The 17,010-nt window shown below is 44.6% G+C and overlaps 1 protein-coding gene and 1 long non-coding RNA gene across 9 annotated transcripts in view; one reads left to right on the top strand and one right to left on the bottom strand.

Annotated features, from left to right (window-relative positions):
• Positions 1 to 4,202, bottom strand: part of LOC111094605 — a 72,871-nt gene extending 68,669 nt beyond the window's left edge. The window contains exons 1-3 of one of the 2 annotated variants that reach the window (XR_005385796.1): positions 4,187 to 4,202; positions 2,527 to 2,785; positions 1,985 to 2,326 (exon numbers count right to left, since the gene is read on the bottom strand). This is a non-coding gene — a long non-coding RNA (uncharacterized LOC111094605). The remainder of the gene's footprint in view (positions 1 to 1,984; positions 2,327 to 2,526; positions 2,786 to 4,186) is intronic. The other variant, XR_005385794.1, reaches the window with a different exon arrangement.
• The window catches only part of DDR2 (discoidin domain receptor tyrosine kinase 2), a 149,868-nt gene extending 135,491 nt beyond the window's left edge, over positions 1 to 14,377 (top strand). For all 7 annotated transcript variants that reach the window (XM_038586245.1, XM_038586249.1, XM_038586247.1 and 4 more), the window contains 4 exons: positions 2,006 to 2,197; positions 2,475 to 2,709; positions 5,427 to 5,576; positions 7,554 to 14,377. In XM_038586245.1, the coding sequence (XP_038442173.1) occupies positions 2,006 to 2,197; positions 2,475 to 2,709; positions 5,427 to 5,576; positions 7,554 to 7,688 (712 nt within the window). In that variant the 3' untranslated portion in view covers positions 7,689 to 14,377. The remainder of the gene's footprint in view (positions 1 to 2,005; positions 2,198 to 2,474; positions 2,710 to 5,426; positions 5,577 to 7,553) is intronic.
• The last annotated feature ends 2,633 nt before the right edge of the window (positions 14,378 to 17,010 follow it).

The following is a 17,010-nucleotide window of genomic DNA, read 5'->3' as shown; positions in this document are numbered from 1 at the left end:
CAGGATCAGGAACACTCCTGGAAACCTTTGAGCATTTTTTGTTTTTCTTTGAGATGGGAAGGTCTGTGAGCTGCCTCACCTTTCACTGTTGTGCTCTATTTTTCTGAGGGGCCTGCAGTCCTCATCTCTCTTCTCTGTCTCCGGCAAATGCAGATGTCCACTTTCCATTGAATTAGCTCCATGTTTACTTCCTCACTCCCTTTGCACAGAGCTGTACTTCCCAACACACCCAACAGCCTGAATATGTGCTCCTTCGACCATGGCGCTCAGACATCCTCCTGAATGTCATTACTGCCTCTTGGCCGACTTCCACTTTTACACACAACTTTCTTGCTGAGTCTCCTCCATGCTCCTTTATTCGCGTCTCTATTTACTGTCTCATTCCTTTTTTTTTCTCTTTTATGCTCCTTTTCTTCTGTGACCAGCAAACCCCCAAATGAGAAGCTACCTCTACTTGGAAAAGTATCCATGGACCTCAAAGCAAAAGGATCCTACAGTTGGTTAGCGTGTCCCAAACTGGCCAATAGTCTCTTGGATCCTTTACTACATAAATTGCAGTTTCCAGCCATACTCCGTTGTCTGACAGCCTTTCCATTACAGTAATGGTGAGTTAATCCTCACCCAGAGAGGCATGCTGGTTGAAAGCTGGTTGTCTGTGTCTCAAAGAAGTCTGCACATCTGGGTAACGTATGTATTTTCCCATTTGTGTTGACTTGGTTTGTCTCGCTGATACTCACAGCGAGAGAAAGCTTATTATCCCTGTCCCCCAAATTATTGTAAATTCCAAGTATGGTCAGTAGAGTTTCATTAAAAGTGTTGCAACGGACAGGATGTGAAATGAAGAAGGAAGAAAGGTGAGGGAACACAATTGGAATTTTAACTGTGAGAACTTCAGTCTTAAAGACCTGGATATGCATGAAAAATGACATCCTCTGGGTCCCTTAGAGAGACAAGATATTCTTAATATTAACTTTATCACGTGATTGGAGAGAGTGGCAAGAAGAAAAAAAAAACATAGGACATAACAAAGCCTTTGCCCATTGGTTTGGTTGGTGAGGTTTGGTGTTCCTCTCCCGGGGCCACTGTAATTTAGCAGTGAAGGATGGTCTCCCCCAAGCTGTGGAGACCCCTGGTTTTGAGTGGAAGGGAAATGAAAGAGGGGACATGTCACATCAGGACTACATTGATTTCTGGGGTTTTATATTGATACAGTATAACTCCCAGTCCAGAATTCCTAGAAAACTCACCAGAGATTCATAGCTCATCTGCTCTGATAGTTTTAAGAATGTGGGCCAGTGGTCTCACTGACCCAAATATTGTTACTGGGAAAGATGATAGCCCATTTTGTGACTCGAGTGGTTGTCACTAGGGTCCTCAAACAGTTCTAGTCCAAGTGAGTGCTGATTTGGAAGCAACTCCACACTACCACCATGAACTTGAAAACAGCTCTGTTTTGAACAGGCTGCTCAGTGTGTGTTGTGACTACTGCTGGTGTGCCCTGTAGTGCGAACAACCAGTATGAGAAAAAGAAAGAGTTCCCAGATAAAGCAGAGGATGATTTTTCACGTTATAAAGGATTTCTTTGCTTGATCGATAGAGCGAGTCCGTAGCTTTTTAAAAAAGTAAATACTCCAGTGTACTTAAGAAACAATTTCCAGGGAAAAGTTTCATTTTGCATATGAGTTTTTAGCAGCATATCTGTGTTTCAGCAAATAGTAGTCACTTTCTATGTGGTGGGCCTTTTGTTGGACTCTAGGGATGTAAATGTGAGCAGGTCATGGCTCTTGTTCTCAAAAAGACCACAGTTGAATAAACATGCATCCTATTCCAGGATGTGTAGAATAAGGCATTTCCAGGTACCAACTTCTCTGTCCTCCCAAAGGTTATTTAAAGGGAAACAAGACTCTGGGGAAATGGGTAGGACTAGGCTTTGCTGTGTCTCCTTCCCCCTCTTGTTTCTAACCCTGGCAGCCTCTGGGTTTACCTATGTCTGTGTCCTCCAAAGGAACGATTTTCTCAAGGAGATAAAGATCATGTCCCGACTCAAGGACCCAAACATCATCCGCCTCTTAGCTGTGTGTATCACCGATGACCCGCTGTGCATGATCACTGAGTACATGGAGAATGGAGATCTCAATCAGTTTCTTTCCCGCCACGAGCCCCCTAGTTCTGCCTCCGGCAATGTACCCACCGTCAGGTAAGTAAGTCGGGTCCCCCATCCCTTCTCTGCATTCAAGAGGCTAACCTGGGCTCCGGGGAGTAAAGTTCATCAATGTTCTGGCATGAGGAGGGGAGGTTAGCACGCAGGAATAATGGAGCAGCCACCCTTTGAGGGAAAGCAAAGAGATCCACTGAGAACAGAGAAGAGATGTTGGTGGAAACTCCAGTTGACTGGTACCCCCTGGAGAATGTGTGCCTCTCGCAGCTTGCTCTTTCCATAGGCTACTTCCTCCCCTCTTTTTTTATTCCCTCAGTTATGCCAACCTGAAGTTTATGGCTACCCAGATTGCCTCTGGCATGAAGTACCTTTCCTCTCTCAATTTTGTCCACCGAGATCTGGCCACACGAAACTGCTTAGTGGGTAAGAACTATACCATCAAGATAGCTGACTTCGGAATGAGCAGAAACCTGTACAGTGGTGACTACTACCGGATCCAGGGCCGCGCGGTGCTCCCCATCCGCTGGATGTCTTGGGAGAGTATCTTGCTGGTGAGTTCCTCTCGTTTTTAAGCGCTACCTCAACAACGGACGTGTAGGCAGGTACGCGTGGCACACAGGGACAAGCCTGAGACAAGGCAAGTTTGCAGCAAGCAAACACTAGATGTTGATATTTTCTCTGACTTGAGAGGATTTACTCGGTATATTCACCATTATTATTATTTTTACACTTGCCTACTTCTGCTGATAAAGTGTAACATGCTCGCTATAGAAAATTCAGGACAAGGTTAAAAATGCACCTATCATCATACAAGATTTACTATCCTTCGTTTTCTCTCTACCCTTTCGACCTACTGATTGGTCTTCATTAATTTGTGATATTAAAAACCTTATCATGGGGATCCCTGGGTGGCTCAGCGGTTTGGCGCCTGCCTTTGGCCCAGGGCGCGATCCTGGAGTCCTGGGATTGAGTCCCACGTCAGGCTCCTGGCATGGAGCCTGCTTCTCCCTCTTCCTGTGTCTCTGCCTCTCTCTCTCTCTCTCTCTCTATCATTCATAAATAAATAAATAAATAAATAAATAAATAAAGCTTTAAATAAATAAATAAAAATAAAAACCTTATCACTTAATGAAATGTTATCCACACAGAATATTTTTCTTCTGTATTAATTTCATAACCATATTTCTAATGAATTATTTGGATTGACATCTCTATATTTATTTTAATGAGTTTTGCTGCTTTTTATTTTAAGTTCATCATTCTTTGCTTTATAATTTTTATTCAATGCTTGGTATTCTGGACCACGAGCGAGTAATTTTTTCCAAATGTCTCTCTTGGAGGTGTATTTTCTGACCCTGCGAATCTGAGACATGTCAGTGTTGATTTTACACCACTTAGCTGATTTGTGGAATTATTAGACTTTAAACACTTACTTCCTACAATGCTATATACATGTAATTTTGTCTTTTGTCATTTAGTATTGCAGAGAAAAGCCTGAGAGCAATCTAGCTTTGTTCATTTATAGTCAATCAGCTTATTTCTTGTTCATATTCTTAAAGGATTCATTAATTAAATTTGAAATGAAAAAATATAGTTATTCCCTTTCTCTCACCAAGATAACCACTTAATATTTTGGTATATTTCCTTTGGGGTTGTTTTCTATACACACATTTCTGTGTATGTGTATATGTGTCTATGTATATATACGTGTATATATGTATATATATGTGTATATGTATGTATGTGTATATGTACAGTAGACCCCCTTATTTACGGGGGATATGTCCAGGGCCTCCAGTGGATGCCTGAAACTGCAGGTAGTACTGAACCCTATACATACTATGTTTTTTTCCCATACATACACACCTATGATAAAGGTATAATAGATATTTTAATATAGAAATCAGGTACAGTAAGAGATTAAAAACAGTAATTAATAATAAAATAGAACAATTGTAACAATATACTGTCAAAAGTCATGTAAATATGGTTTCTCTCTCTCTCTCCAAAATATTGTACTGTACTCACCCTTCCTCTTGTGATGATATAAGGTGATAAAATGCCTGCCTGAAGAGATGGAGCAGGTGAATTGTGGAGGCATTGTGATGTAACGTTAGGTTACTACTAACCCGCTGATGATACATTAGAAGGAGGGTGCTCTGCTTCTGGGCCACTGTTGACTGTGGGTAACTGAAATCATGGAAAGTGGAACTGCAGATAAAGGGGACTACCCTGTGGAACTAATTATAGTACATAACCAGGGTGATGTAATGCACGTATCATTCTACATCATTAGCCTTTCCTATGTCATTCAATGTTCTTCAAAAACCTGACTTTAACAGCTGAATAATATTCCACTGTGTGTATCTATCCAATAATTTAATAACATCTCTGTCATTTGACGTGTAAGTGCTTTCCAGTTGCCCCATTGTTATGACTGTTGCTGTGATGTACACCAGTTTACGTAGTCCTTATAAGGGTCTTTATCATCTCTGTATGTGAATCACATATTTTATGTGATTAATTAGCATTGCTCCCTTTAAAGGTATTATACAGTGTTGTAAAAGAGTATTAGTGTGACATTCACAGGATCCTGTTCCAAATCTGTTTTTCCATTGCTAATGGCCTTACTCTCTAGGAGATTTTGGTAAACCCCTCATCTCACTTTTCTGATCTGAAAAAATAAGGATAAATAACATCAGGTACCTGAGTGTTGTATTTCTTGAATAGGAAATGTGCACGATTCTATGCGTGCTGATCACACCTGAAGCCCATTGCCGTCACGTGTTAGTTGACCCTTCAAGACTGGGACTTTCCCTGGCCTGGAAGCGAGAGTCCTGGATTCTCCCAGGGACCTCTCCGAGCACTTAAACTAGATTCCTCTATCTCTAACATCCAAATGATTGACCTCCCATTCTAATTTTGCCATCCCCATGGGCATTTTCCCAAGGCTACCCTAGAACCTGAAGTTTGAGCTTCTGACACTGAGTGGCAGAGTCAGATAGCTTCCGGCCACACCTCTTTCAGTCCCAGGATCTCATCCCCAGGAGAAGCACACCTAAACTGAGACCAGGAGGACGAGACAGTGGCCTGCAGCCTGACGTCAAAACAACGTCACTTTTTCTTTTAGATTCTCTGTGTACATCGTGGCAGTTTTAGTAGTCCTTGCCCCGGGTGTCACAAGGGCATAACCAGGTCATGCAGACCTTACCTGCTCTTGTCATGCACAGACTATTCTGGTTTCTTCTTTTTTTCTTTGTGTAAACAGGGCAAATTTACGACAGCGAGCGACGTGTGGGCCTTTGGGGTGACTCTGTGGGAGACTTTCACCTTTTGCCAGGAGCAGCCCTATTCCCAGCTGTCAGATGAACAGGTCATCGAGAATACTGGAGAGTTCTTCCGGGACCAAGGGAGGCAGGTGAGAACTGCTGGGGATGGCTGGGTCTGGAGCTTGGTGCTCCAGAAGGTGAGAAGAAGAAAGTCTTGACTGAGCCAGGTATCCTGAGCTGGAAGTTGGGCTACCTGGGTGGCAGTCTTTGGTGCCTAATTTTCCAGATGACCTGGAGGATGGACTGAGAGGTTCCCCCCCCCTCAACTCCTGCCCCACCATACCCTCTGCTTTATCCATATGGCAACCCATGATCACTGGAGGGGACAGGAGGGGTCAGTTACATCAGGCTCCTCCCCAACTCAATGGTAGCAGGAAATAAAATCCTCTTTCTCGTGTTGGCTCTATTTTTTGATCTAGACTGTGTAGTTTGTCCTCCTAGTGGAAATACACAAAAACAAAAATATAAGTTTAAAAGTGAATAAGGGATTTATTGGTAGGAATTAACAATTTGGTTTGGACTAAACATTTAGCAATGTTTCTAGATTTACATGCTCAGAGATGATCAAGTGCATCCTGGACTGTGGCTTCCCAGAGCTCGGGAAAATCTGGATTCCCACGCTGACAAGGATCCCAATTCCCGGTCAAGATACTCCAAGATTTCTTTGGCTGACTCCGTTTGTAAAGTCCCCATGAGATGTAGAATTTAGGGCTTGCTGATGTGGCTAGAACTCTGACCACCCCACCCCACTCCACACCCCCCCCGCCCCGCCCCTGGAGCATGGCAGCTCAAGCTAACAGCTGGGGATGGAGAGAAAATAACTCGATTTTCCCGATTGCTTAAGTGTATTGGAGCAAGCAAAAGATAAGGGAACGACAAGAGATAGGACAATATGCAGGTTGAAAATAATAGGGAGAGGTCCTGGAATTTCATTTTATTTTGACACTCTGCACATATTTTGGGAGCAGGGGACCCAAATTATCTATCTTGGTTATAAAAATAATTGCTTTCTTACCATGACAGAGGGCAACTTTACTCCTGTGGCAGAGATAAGTGAGTGGACCAAGGAAAAAATGGTTTTTCTCCCGGACTAAACCATCATGACCCCAGGTTGACCTAGTTTCATTTTAATTTCTAACAATCTCCAGGATTTTATTTTTCTTATTTATTTTTGAATACTCAGCTTAAAAGGACTCACCATTTCATCTTCACTAAATACTGGTTGTGAACCAAATATGTTTTCACCGACCACCAAATGGTCGAATCGTGAAGTTAAGTAATTGAGTGAAGCCAAGGTCAAAATCAAATATTGCCATTATATATGCTGAGTAAATGTCTCACCTATAGGCATAAGTTTAAATTGTCAACAAAAATTTATTGAATTGAGCACATTGATTACTAAACATAATTTATCAAAATTATACCTGGTTACATTTTACAACATTTAATTACTTTATATTTGATTGCTAAAATTTCAGTATTCACATTTTAAAAGTTTGACATTAGAGTGGAGGAATAGTCATTTCTCAACACTATCAGCTGCGAGGTGGGCTCTGTGGTCAGCAGACTCCTCTCCGCAGAGAGGGGAGAGGTCTGGGGCAGGGGGTCACAGGGGACATGACAGTAGGAGCAACGTGGATGCTTTGCAGTGTCTGTGTCTGGCCAGGCTCCTGTTCAAGTGGGGGAGCTGAGACAACTCACCCGCTTGCCGCCCCTGCCATGATTGGCTCAGCCAAGATCAACCTCAACATGTGTGGGCCGTAAACGGAGGATCTAGTGTTCTAACCATTTGCTTTCAGTCTGAGACCTCTTTTTGCTTCAGGTTCATCTTTTGCATGATGGTAGGGACCTCAGAGTGGTTCATCAGGAGATCCTGGTCCAGATGACTTGGCACGACAAGGGAAGGGGACAGGGGCCGAGATGAGCGTGGGAAGAACAGGCACCTCACCTGTTCCAGTTATCAAGTTCAAGCGGAGAGGGAGGCAAATAAAACCACAATGCGGCTACACTTCCTCTTTGCCCTTCTTCTGAACATTCTCATTTTTTGTTCACTTTTGTTTTCCAAGATTTACCTCCCCCAGCCTGTCATTTGCCCTGACTCTGTGTACAAGCTGATGCTCAGCTGCTGGAGAAGAGACACCAAGCACCGTCCTTCGTTCCAGGAAATCCACCTTCTGCTCCTTCAACAAGGGGACGAGTGATGCTGTCACTGCCTGGCGACATTCCGATGGCCCAGGTCCTTCTCACGAGACCTACCACTCACCCACGCCTAAGCCACTCCATCTGGACGTTGAATGGGCCTGGGAGGCGGAGGCTTGTTCACTTCTCTCTCCGTGTCCCTGGCCGCTCTTCACTCCACTCCCACACTTCTCTACCCCCCAACCCATATATACTCTTTTTTTTTTTTTTTACATTAAAGAACTAAAAAAGAAAAAAAAAAGCCTAGGACAGATAAAATCTAGTAAAGAAATCTTACTTAATATACCAAAGTGTTGGATAGCAGGCTAGACAATTTAGATAATTTATAAAGGTTAAATATGCTATGTTTATAAATGTGCAGATGCTACAATACTTCTTCTATGTCACCTTTTAAAATGTATTTCCAGAAAGAAAAACTTGAAGAATACTCATGTCTTAGGAAACATGAGATGAGGCTTAGGGAAAACACTCAGTAAGTGTGGAGAATTGGATGGAATGGTTGGTATTCAGTAACTGATCATAGATTTCTTGGTTTCCTAATTTGGCCCTCTGGACACGTCCTACTCTCTGCGCTTGCCTGTCCTGTCAAAGCAGACGATACATGCTTGAAAAACCCTGGCTTCTCGGAGTGGGTGTTTTGTTCATTTGTGGGCAGGGGTCAAGGATAAGGTCTATACGGTCTACACGCATAGGCAACACAGGGGATGCACAGAGCAGAGGATGTCCGCTGCAAGGCTGTATGAAGGGGCGCTGTCACTTGCCAAAAAGGTACCTCGTGCATGGAAGGATTCTTGAACAGAGAATGGACATAGGAGAAGAGGTCTGTGGAGGACAGGTAACAGGTGTGCTATTCCCCTGTGATTTCTGCAGAGGGTCCTCTTGTTCAGATATTTTCAGGTGTGTGTGTGTGTTGGTGAGAGCCTGGTTTTGAATCAGTGAAGACTGGTGTTTTGAGGTCTGGATCACAGGCCCTTTGGTTTATCTTCTCTAAGTCTTACAGCCCTCTTAGTGGATGCATCATCCCCTAGGGGACCCGTATCCGAAGGCTGTGTGCAATACACAGTAGATCTGTTCTGCGTATTTCCAAAATGTTGACCACTGAGGGCCAGTGAGGGAAAGGTACGAGCAGAGAGCTTTCCACTTTTCGTTAGAGAAAGCCTGGCCAGCAGAAGACACAGGAGGCTAAATGGGCTACCTCCAGAGGGCGGGTGGTAGGCTGAAGAGTAGGCAAGAGAGGTGTAGGCTTTCAAACACGAGGTAAATGGTTGTAGGAGACGACATTTAATGTCCTTCTAACCCTAGGAGCCCTTGATTTCAGAATGGGACGGGGAGAGCCCGAGAGGGAAGTCATTCACTGCTGCTGCTCCGTACAGACACTCTGGCCTCAGGGATGGTGTGAGCAGCAGGAGAGAAATCGGGAAGGTCCGGGTGAGAATTCCTGGAAACATACGCTGTCATTTAAGAGTCCCCTCGGAAGAGATTGTGAGCTTTATGCTTCCCAAGGGCTCAGATGTAGTGGAAGCAGGAAGGGGGGGCTTCTCAACTCCCACAGAGGAGAACAAGAAAAGGTTACAGAATAAACTTCCCGAGCTCAGAAGTAATAGTCTTAATGGTCTTGAGTCCTTGGGTCTGCTGCTGGAGCCCTTGCCTGGTTCCCCTTGTCACGGCCGTTCGGGGACTTGAGATTTCTCCCCTGTTCAGCCCTCAAGCATCGCTCCAGGTGACAGCGGAGGCAAAGTTCCCCAATTCCCCAGATCATCGGGTGACCCTAGCAAATACCTTCCCCCACCGCTGTCCTTTGTCTCTGGGTTCCAGTCTCTCCCGGGACTAATTCTGTGGAGATGGTTGGTTTGGGGGTCAGGAGAGCATCGGTTTGGGAGCTTTGATCCTACTTCTGCCTCAAGCCCAGCATGTCACCTTGGACAAGTCCCTTTAGTCTTTCCAGACTTCGGTTTCCCTGTCCGTAAGATGAGGAAATTGGATTAGACGGACTTGAAGCCTCTCCCAGTCCTGATATGAGCAGGGGTGTCTGGACAACTGGATCAACAGGTGATGCAGATTCCCTTACCTGACTGTGTCTCCTGCTCTGAAGATCGTGCTCAGCAGAAGGAATAATGGGGGGAACTACTGCAATAGCGACAGCATCAGCTGCCACGTGGACAGTGCCTTAAAGTGTACCAGGCCTTTCTACAGACATAATCTCATTTGATGTGTGCCAGGCCGGACAGGTTCTTATACCGGATACTCTGCTTTCAAGACCAGTGCTAATTAACCTCATGTATTGGAGAATTCTCTAGAGACACAGAATTAATTAAGTACAGACATAAATATATATAATTTATTATAAGGGATTGGCCCACGTGGTTGTGGAGCCTCCGAAGCTCAGCATCGGCCGCCTGAAGCTGCAGCCCCGGGGAAGCTGGGGGTGGTGTGCTTTTGAGAGACAGGCCGGGAGACTGGTGTCCTAGCTCGGCAGTCAGGGAGCAAGGATAGAGCCCCCCTTCCTCCATCTGATTCATCCTTTCCCCATTCTCCCGTGGATTTGATGAGGTCCCCCCAGCACAGGAGAGGGGGAGGGCAAGGTGCTGCACTCAGTGCTCCAGTTCCCACGCTCCCGTCACCTGGAAACACCGTCACAGACACACCCAGAAGTTGTGCTGCATCCGGGCACCCGACTTCAGTAGAATTAAAGGGCCGTGAAATCAGGCCAGCGGGCTGTTCTCCTGCACAACCATGCGTCCGGGAGGGCGACGTGCAGACCCTGCCCACGGCTTCTCTGTGTGACAAGAAGTAACAGCATCATGTCCCCATCTTTGCCTCATCTCTCCACTTCTTTCTTTTTACCCTTCTGCCTCGATGCACTGCCTTCCATGATCCCATAAAAAAAAAATAGTAACCCAATCATCTTGAAAATGAACTTAATGTGTCTGGATTTTCGTCGCCTCGAGTCACAGAGCAACATGCTGCAAGTGGCTGGCAGGCCTGCTTTGGCAGGTACAGCTGCCCCGTCCTGGGAGGAGGAAGCTCGTCTTCCAGCACAGACACAGGTCTAGCTTCTCACCTGGTTGCACCCACAGAGCCTCGCCCTACAGACCGAAGAGACCCAACACGGGACATGGAGAAGAAGGCCTAGTACGTAGAAGTTAAAAGCAGTTCAAACCCCGATGAGAGGAATGCTAGCTGGGCATCTTTAGAAAAGGACCTAGGAAGAGGGACAGGAAACCACGGGGCTTTGTTACGTTTGTAGGGAGTCCTCCTCTGCATGACATAAGTGGAAAAGTTTATGTCCAGATCATGGTGTCGGATCGCCAGATTTAAATTCATACTTTTGCTGGTTAATGTGCTGATAACTAGGTCCCAAGCTTGATGCGTGGTCCAGACACACACGTGGTCAGCAGAGATCTGGAGTGGAGCGAGGCACGGGGCGGGGGGCACGTGGCTTTCATGCTGTGGAAAGGTCACTTGCAAGTGCACGGGACAGTATCGCAGAGAGCATCATAGGGAAGTGGAGTCGGAAATGAGGAGATGAGTGCACAGGTGCCGGAGTGGGGAGGCTGGTGGGGAGGACAGAGAAGGGTCTGGGGAGTACCTGGGAGGGACCCAGGGTGCCCTGGGCAGCGAGGTAGAAACAGGTGGCGCCGAAGCAGGAGAGCACATCTCTGGAGAGAGATCCGAGAGCGGGCAGGACAAGTAAGTGTCTCAAAGATAAAGGTTGAATATGTATAGAGAAAGAGGTTCTGGATGACAGAGATTTTATAAGTATTAAGAAATGAAAAGTCAGGTACAATGTATGGAAAGGAAGGGAGTTTTCAGAAAAGGCAAGTCCTTAGAGAAACAGGCAAGCAACCGTTGGGGGAAGGTCTTCTCATTTCAGCGGAGGCGGGGAAGGGGGGTGTGAGGGTGTCTGCGGATGCCGGGCCCCTGCGAGCTGGGGATACTGGTACTGAGAGGGAACCAACTCCTAGCCTGAACTGCACTGTGTTTCCCAAGTGCCACTTTGGACACGAGGACCTAGAAATAGGGTATTTATGGCATCTCATGGGTCTCTTCTCCCCCCTTCCCTTCCTTCTGCCAACCAAATCCATTTTAAATAATGCCTGTCATTGCTGTGCCCAGAAGGGCCACCGGGAAACATTGAAACAAGGGCTGAAGTTAGACGAGACCAAGTCTTGTTTGAGATCTACACAACGAGGTATGTGGCACATTGGAGCCATGTGTTTTCCTAGTTCCATCCAGACTTCCCACAAGAAAGCCATGATGTGGGGCTGAGCCATGTGTTTTGAGTAAAGGGGAACAGAAGAAGGGGAGTGTCTGCAAGAGGGAGGGATGAGATGTTCCAAGGAAATATTCTAAAACAGAACAGCATCTGTTTTGCCCAAGATTGAAAAAAAAAAAAAAAGAAGAAGAAGAAGAGACATAGAGTTAGGGCTTTGGTTACTCCAACATTTGGCTCTTAAGTCTTTGATCTGAACTTGCATTTATATACCTGCCATCTTGGTCTTTTCAGCAAGGCTCTGACCTCTGGCAGTACTTTGGTAGGCCCCGGAATATTTCTGGAAGTTGCAGATCCTGCTTTATGCTGGGAGATCCTTCTGAATTGAAATTTAACATTTTTATAGAAACAGATGAATGTCTTTTCCACTCGGCAAATGTCTTGGAATGCTGAATCAAGATGGAAAGACACCAGAATGGTAAATGGTGATTGGATTTCTGGCATTTTGAGTTCTCTGGCACAATTAGCTGTGTTGCCTGGTGGCAGACAAGTGGTGGGTAATTATTTACTTGCTGTGTGTGTCTCTCTCTCTTTTTAAAACTTGTTATTTTGAAATACTTTAAGACTCACAAGACGTTGGGAAAGTAGTAGAGCGGCCTTCCCCGAACGCCCATTGATAACATCTTACATAATCATGGTCTGTTTTCAGAATCAGAAAGTTGACATTTGAAACGCTATTAACTAAACAGAAGACCTCACTCAGATTTCACCACTTACTGTTTGTTTGTTTTAACATGCATTTATTTAGTTTCTGGATACTTCATCCCTTTCTGATTTGTAACCTGGTCTGGCTTGGATGCAGCAGGAAAAATACTATCTGGGTATAATTCTACAAAATTCTAAAGAGAGTAAAACAAATCAATCTGTTCCCTATCAATGAGCAAAATCCTGCCTAGACTGCTTCCACATTTTTCTGACTAGTTTGGCTTTGGATTTGGAACCACAAGAGACAGTGAGATCTGCACGTAGCTTGCTGGCTAGAGAATCAGGTGTGGGGCATTCTAGATGGTTCTTGCTGTTCCTATAAGTGAGTAGGATCTGTAGTGGTGGCAGGCAGGGGGCTTTGGGTTCACCCAGTATTTTGGTCAAGAGCTGGGTGGCACTTAGTTAATGGCACCAACGCTGCCTTGTGGGAGGAATAGAGTACAATGGCATCGGATCCCCCAGCGTGTGATGAAACACAACGTTTGGAATAGCAGAGACCTTCCATTTGCCTAAATATCCATTTTTAAACGGAATAACGGCTACATTGGACCAAACTAAATGTAAACACAGAAGCAACCTCAGGGGTGGGGTTGCTTAGTGTTTCATAGTACACTTCATAGTACATTTACTATGAAGGAGCTGTGGGTTTTGTGCAGGAATCTTCCACCTCCCCCCTTACTGGGTCACAAGGTGGTTACTGGGTTCACACTGCCTACCGCATGTCCTGTCAAGTTCCAGACACATAGCGAGCACTCAGGAGGTATCTGCTGAGTGTTGTTTCTTGAATGAATAAAAGTCAGAAGCTGAAACTTGTCATCTAGTCTAAGTGGGGTGAATTTAGGGAGAACTGCTTTGCTATAATGCCGGGGGCTTATTTTCAAATGAAGAAAGAGAGAAAAGTGCCCAGGCTCGTACCTGGTGAAGTACATTCTCCATTTGTATATTTTCTAAGGATGAAATAGATGTTTGGAGATATCTCATTCTTTGGGGTTATTTAGACAGCAGTGCAAGGCAGTTCTCTACAAGGTACCCCCCTACCCCCAACAAGAGCAGGGAGGGACTCTGGTCCCAAACCCAACCTATTTGAAACAAACTTTTTGGTTTCTCCAGCAGACACCTGTCGAGAACCTCTAAGGGCGAAGGATCAGAGTCCCCAGCTAGGCTCTGCTTACCAACATGCACAAAAGCATACGAAGGAAGAATCTGCAAAGAGGCTCAAGGGAAAGCACAATGTGATAAGGCGATCACTTTGCATGAAAACCTGTTTTCTTGCAAAGAGGCTTAGAATTAGTTGGAATTGGGTAGGGTTCCTGCAAGCACACCAAGAGTTTGTAACCTAGCCTGTTCATTTTATGTCCTTTACTACTCATGATATCCTGTTCTTCTCCCCGGTCGTCTGGCAACTTTTCCTGAGGACTGAGTTTCCGAACCAACAGGGCTCGCTCTTCCTCCGAGGAGGGAATATCTGGGCCTCAGTTTTGTGGGCTTGGGAGGATGATGTGTCTTGTCAAGGGGTAAAGAGCAAACCTGATCGATCCCTGCTTAAAACTATCATAGTCATTCCCAAATAGAACACGTAAAAGTTCTCTGTATTAGAAAAAGGAACAAGATACCAATTGTATATTTTCTTTTCTTTATTTATTCTCTGTAAGTCTGTCAGATGATAAATTGTAAATAACAATGATTAAAGAAATATGCTACTGATGGATCCTTCTTTCTGTGTCAACAGCACCAGTTCTGGGCTTTCTTACCTACTCCTTACGGTCTTCCTGGAGAAGTGATGGGGTGGTGGGGGGAGGTAGGGGAAGCCAAGGGTGTGCCTGTTTGTGGGGGGATATCCAACAGAGGGTTGCTTACACAGGCCTCTCACATATTACTTGACTGTTTATTGGAGGAAAAGCATCTTGGTCTCTGGCACATCCAAACATACTAGAAATTGGGACTTTGTGTTGTCACATTAGTCCAGTTTTGGAGAATCCAGTCCAGAATTAACTGCAGATGCTTTATTGTTGTTGTTACAGAGTGGTCTTGTTTGATACATAGAGATCTCTTCTAAATCCAAATATAATCTGCCTCAAGACCACCCAGGCATATAAAAAATAACAAAAACTATGAACAACCGGAATACAGACTCCGTCTTCACAGGAGAAATTAAGATGAACCGGCACCCCCACCCCCGCAAAAAAGAAAGAAAAGAAAAGAAAAGAAAAGAAAAGAAAAGAAAAGAAAAAAGAAAAACAACAACCATATTTCTCACTTGGTCACTGAAAAATAAATTCATACTTTTAATTTTCTGAATAATTATATATTATTTCAGCAATGGCCATGATAAGAAAATGGATAAAAGTTTTCAGAGAATACTCAGAGGACAATAATTCACAAATGCACACTCTGACCCCCCCAGAGTCAGGGCTAAAGGCCAGGGATTCAAGTATCTATATGGTGGGAGTGGGGTTGAAGACAAAAGAGAGAAAAAGAAAACAGGAACAACAGAGGTGTTCAGAGAGGCACAGTTCTACTGTTAACACCTGCTTCAAGCTTTAGAGGAAGGTGCGAGTGAGATGTATTTGCACAGGATATGGCATATATGTACTATGCATGTATCTGAGTGATTTGTTATCATTTAGTGCCAATTATACTTTTATGTTCACTTTGTATTTGAGAAAGAAGCATGCACACTTACCTTCTGGTCTTGAGTCACACTGAATAGCTGCTTATGTATAAGGCACATACTTACCACTTCCTATCTGATGAAATGGGTGAAATCCCACGCTTGAAGTAGGTTTGGGCCAGGCTGAATGTGTAGTGATTTGAAGAGGAGACGGATGAAAGCTACCCACAAGAAAAGCTACGTGGCCCCGCTGGCAGCTGTTCTTTTGCCCCTGTTTGTAAAACAGAGGCAAGTCAATTCTGGAGAGGTTTCTAGGGACCCAAAATAGATGTCAGTCATGGGTGCTAAAGGTACCTTTACTCATCTTTGTCTACCTAAGGACTATGTTGGGCACCACCAAAAGAGCCAGAAATCACTTTCAGCATTTACGGTAGAGGCAAATTTATTTTATAAGGTAGTAAATAGTCAAAGGTGGAAGCGCTACATTTACTATTTTTTTTAAAGATTTATATATTTATTTATAAATAATAAGAGACACAGAGAGAGAGGCAGAGACACAGGCAGAGAGAAGCAGGCTTCCTGAAGGAGCACGATGTAGGACTCGATCCCGGGACTCTGGGATCACACCCTGAGCCGAAGGCAGGCTCTCAACCGCTGAGCCACCCAGGCGTCCCTACATTTACTATTCTGTTCAAGGGGCCAAGCGTTGCCAGGGATAAATGGGATCTTTGTGTACCAATTTTTTCTTCTTTTTCCAGGAAAACAGCCCAGGAACAGCATAAACTCAAGATGACTAGTTCAGGATGATGAAAGCAATACTTACCTATGAATACACTGTATATTATACAGTTACTGACATATCCTACGTGTGATAAAATATTTTTAAAATACAAAGTCCAATGACATCTGTTGCAACAGATTTCTGTTCTCCTGGTCTCTCTAGCACCCCTAGTGGTTCATCCCATCTCGTGAAGGTTGAAGGACCTTGAAAGGTCCAACCTGAATTGAAAGAGGGAAGCAAAGCCCAAGGTTTCCTCGCTTGGATTGGATGGACATCATGCTAGTAGGAAACTGCCGTTCTTGCTTTGGGCTCCCTGTAGTGGGTCCTACACTGGTTGTCATCCCAAGATCGTGATGATTCTGACTCTCCAGGAGCCCAGGCCCTTCTCTGTCTTTATAGGAATGAGTTTTTCATAGAATAGCCCCACAATCTTATTCCTTTTATGTGTCACTTCTGAGCCCTAGAACATTTTAAAAGGAGCCTTTGGGTCTAGACTGTAAAGATTGGGGTTAATTTTATTCTAGAACTCCCAGAAAATATTGTTAAAGCGTGGTCTCTTTAGAATGGTGGAAAGTGTCATAAAGGTAGGAGCTGAGTTCCATCCAGATGACAATAAAGACATTTTAATGTTTTGGGAATCTAATATTCAAGTAACTGGATTTATTTTTTGAATACGATTTTATGGTATAAGATCACTACAGTAGTCAATATTGTTACTGGACAGAGAACCAGTTCTGAACTCAGGTTCGGCTGCTTACCTGTGGAAATCAACACTCGAGAGACACGTGACAGTGAGAAAGCACAGTTTGCTTTATTCAGGAAGCCGGCAACCCGGGATGATGGTGGACTAGATTCTCCAAAGACCATTTTCCCATCCAGGCAAAGGTAGAGGGTTTTAAAGGGGAAGGCATGGGAGGAGGGAGGGGTGGGCTGTACGGAGGAGAAGCTCCAGCC

Source organism: Canis lupus, chromosome 38, assembly GCF_011100685.1.
Source record: "Canis lupus familiaris isolate Mischka breed German Shepherd chromosome 38, alternate assembly UU_Cfam_GSD_1.0, whole genome shotgun sequence".
Taxonomy (NCBI): Eukaryota; Metazoa; Chordata; class Mammalia; order Carnivora; family Canidae; genus Canis; species Canis lupus.
The sequence above is the reverse complement of the archived record's forward strand: the minus strand, read 5'-3'. Positions and strand labels throughout refer to the sequence as shown.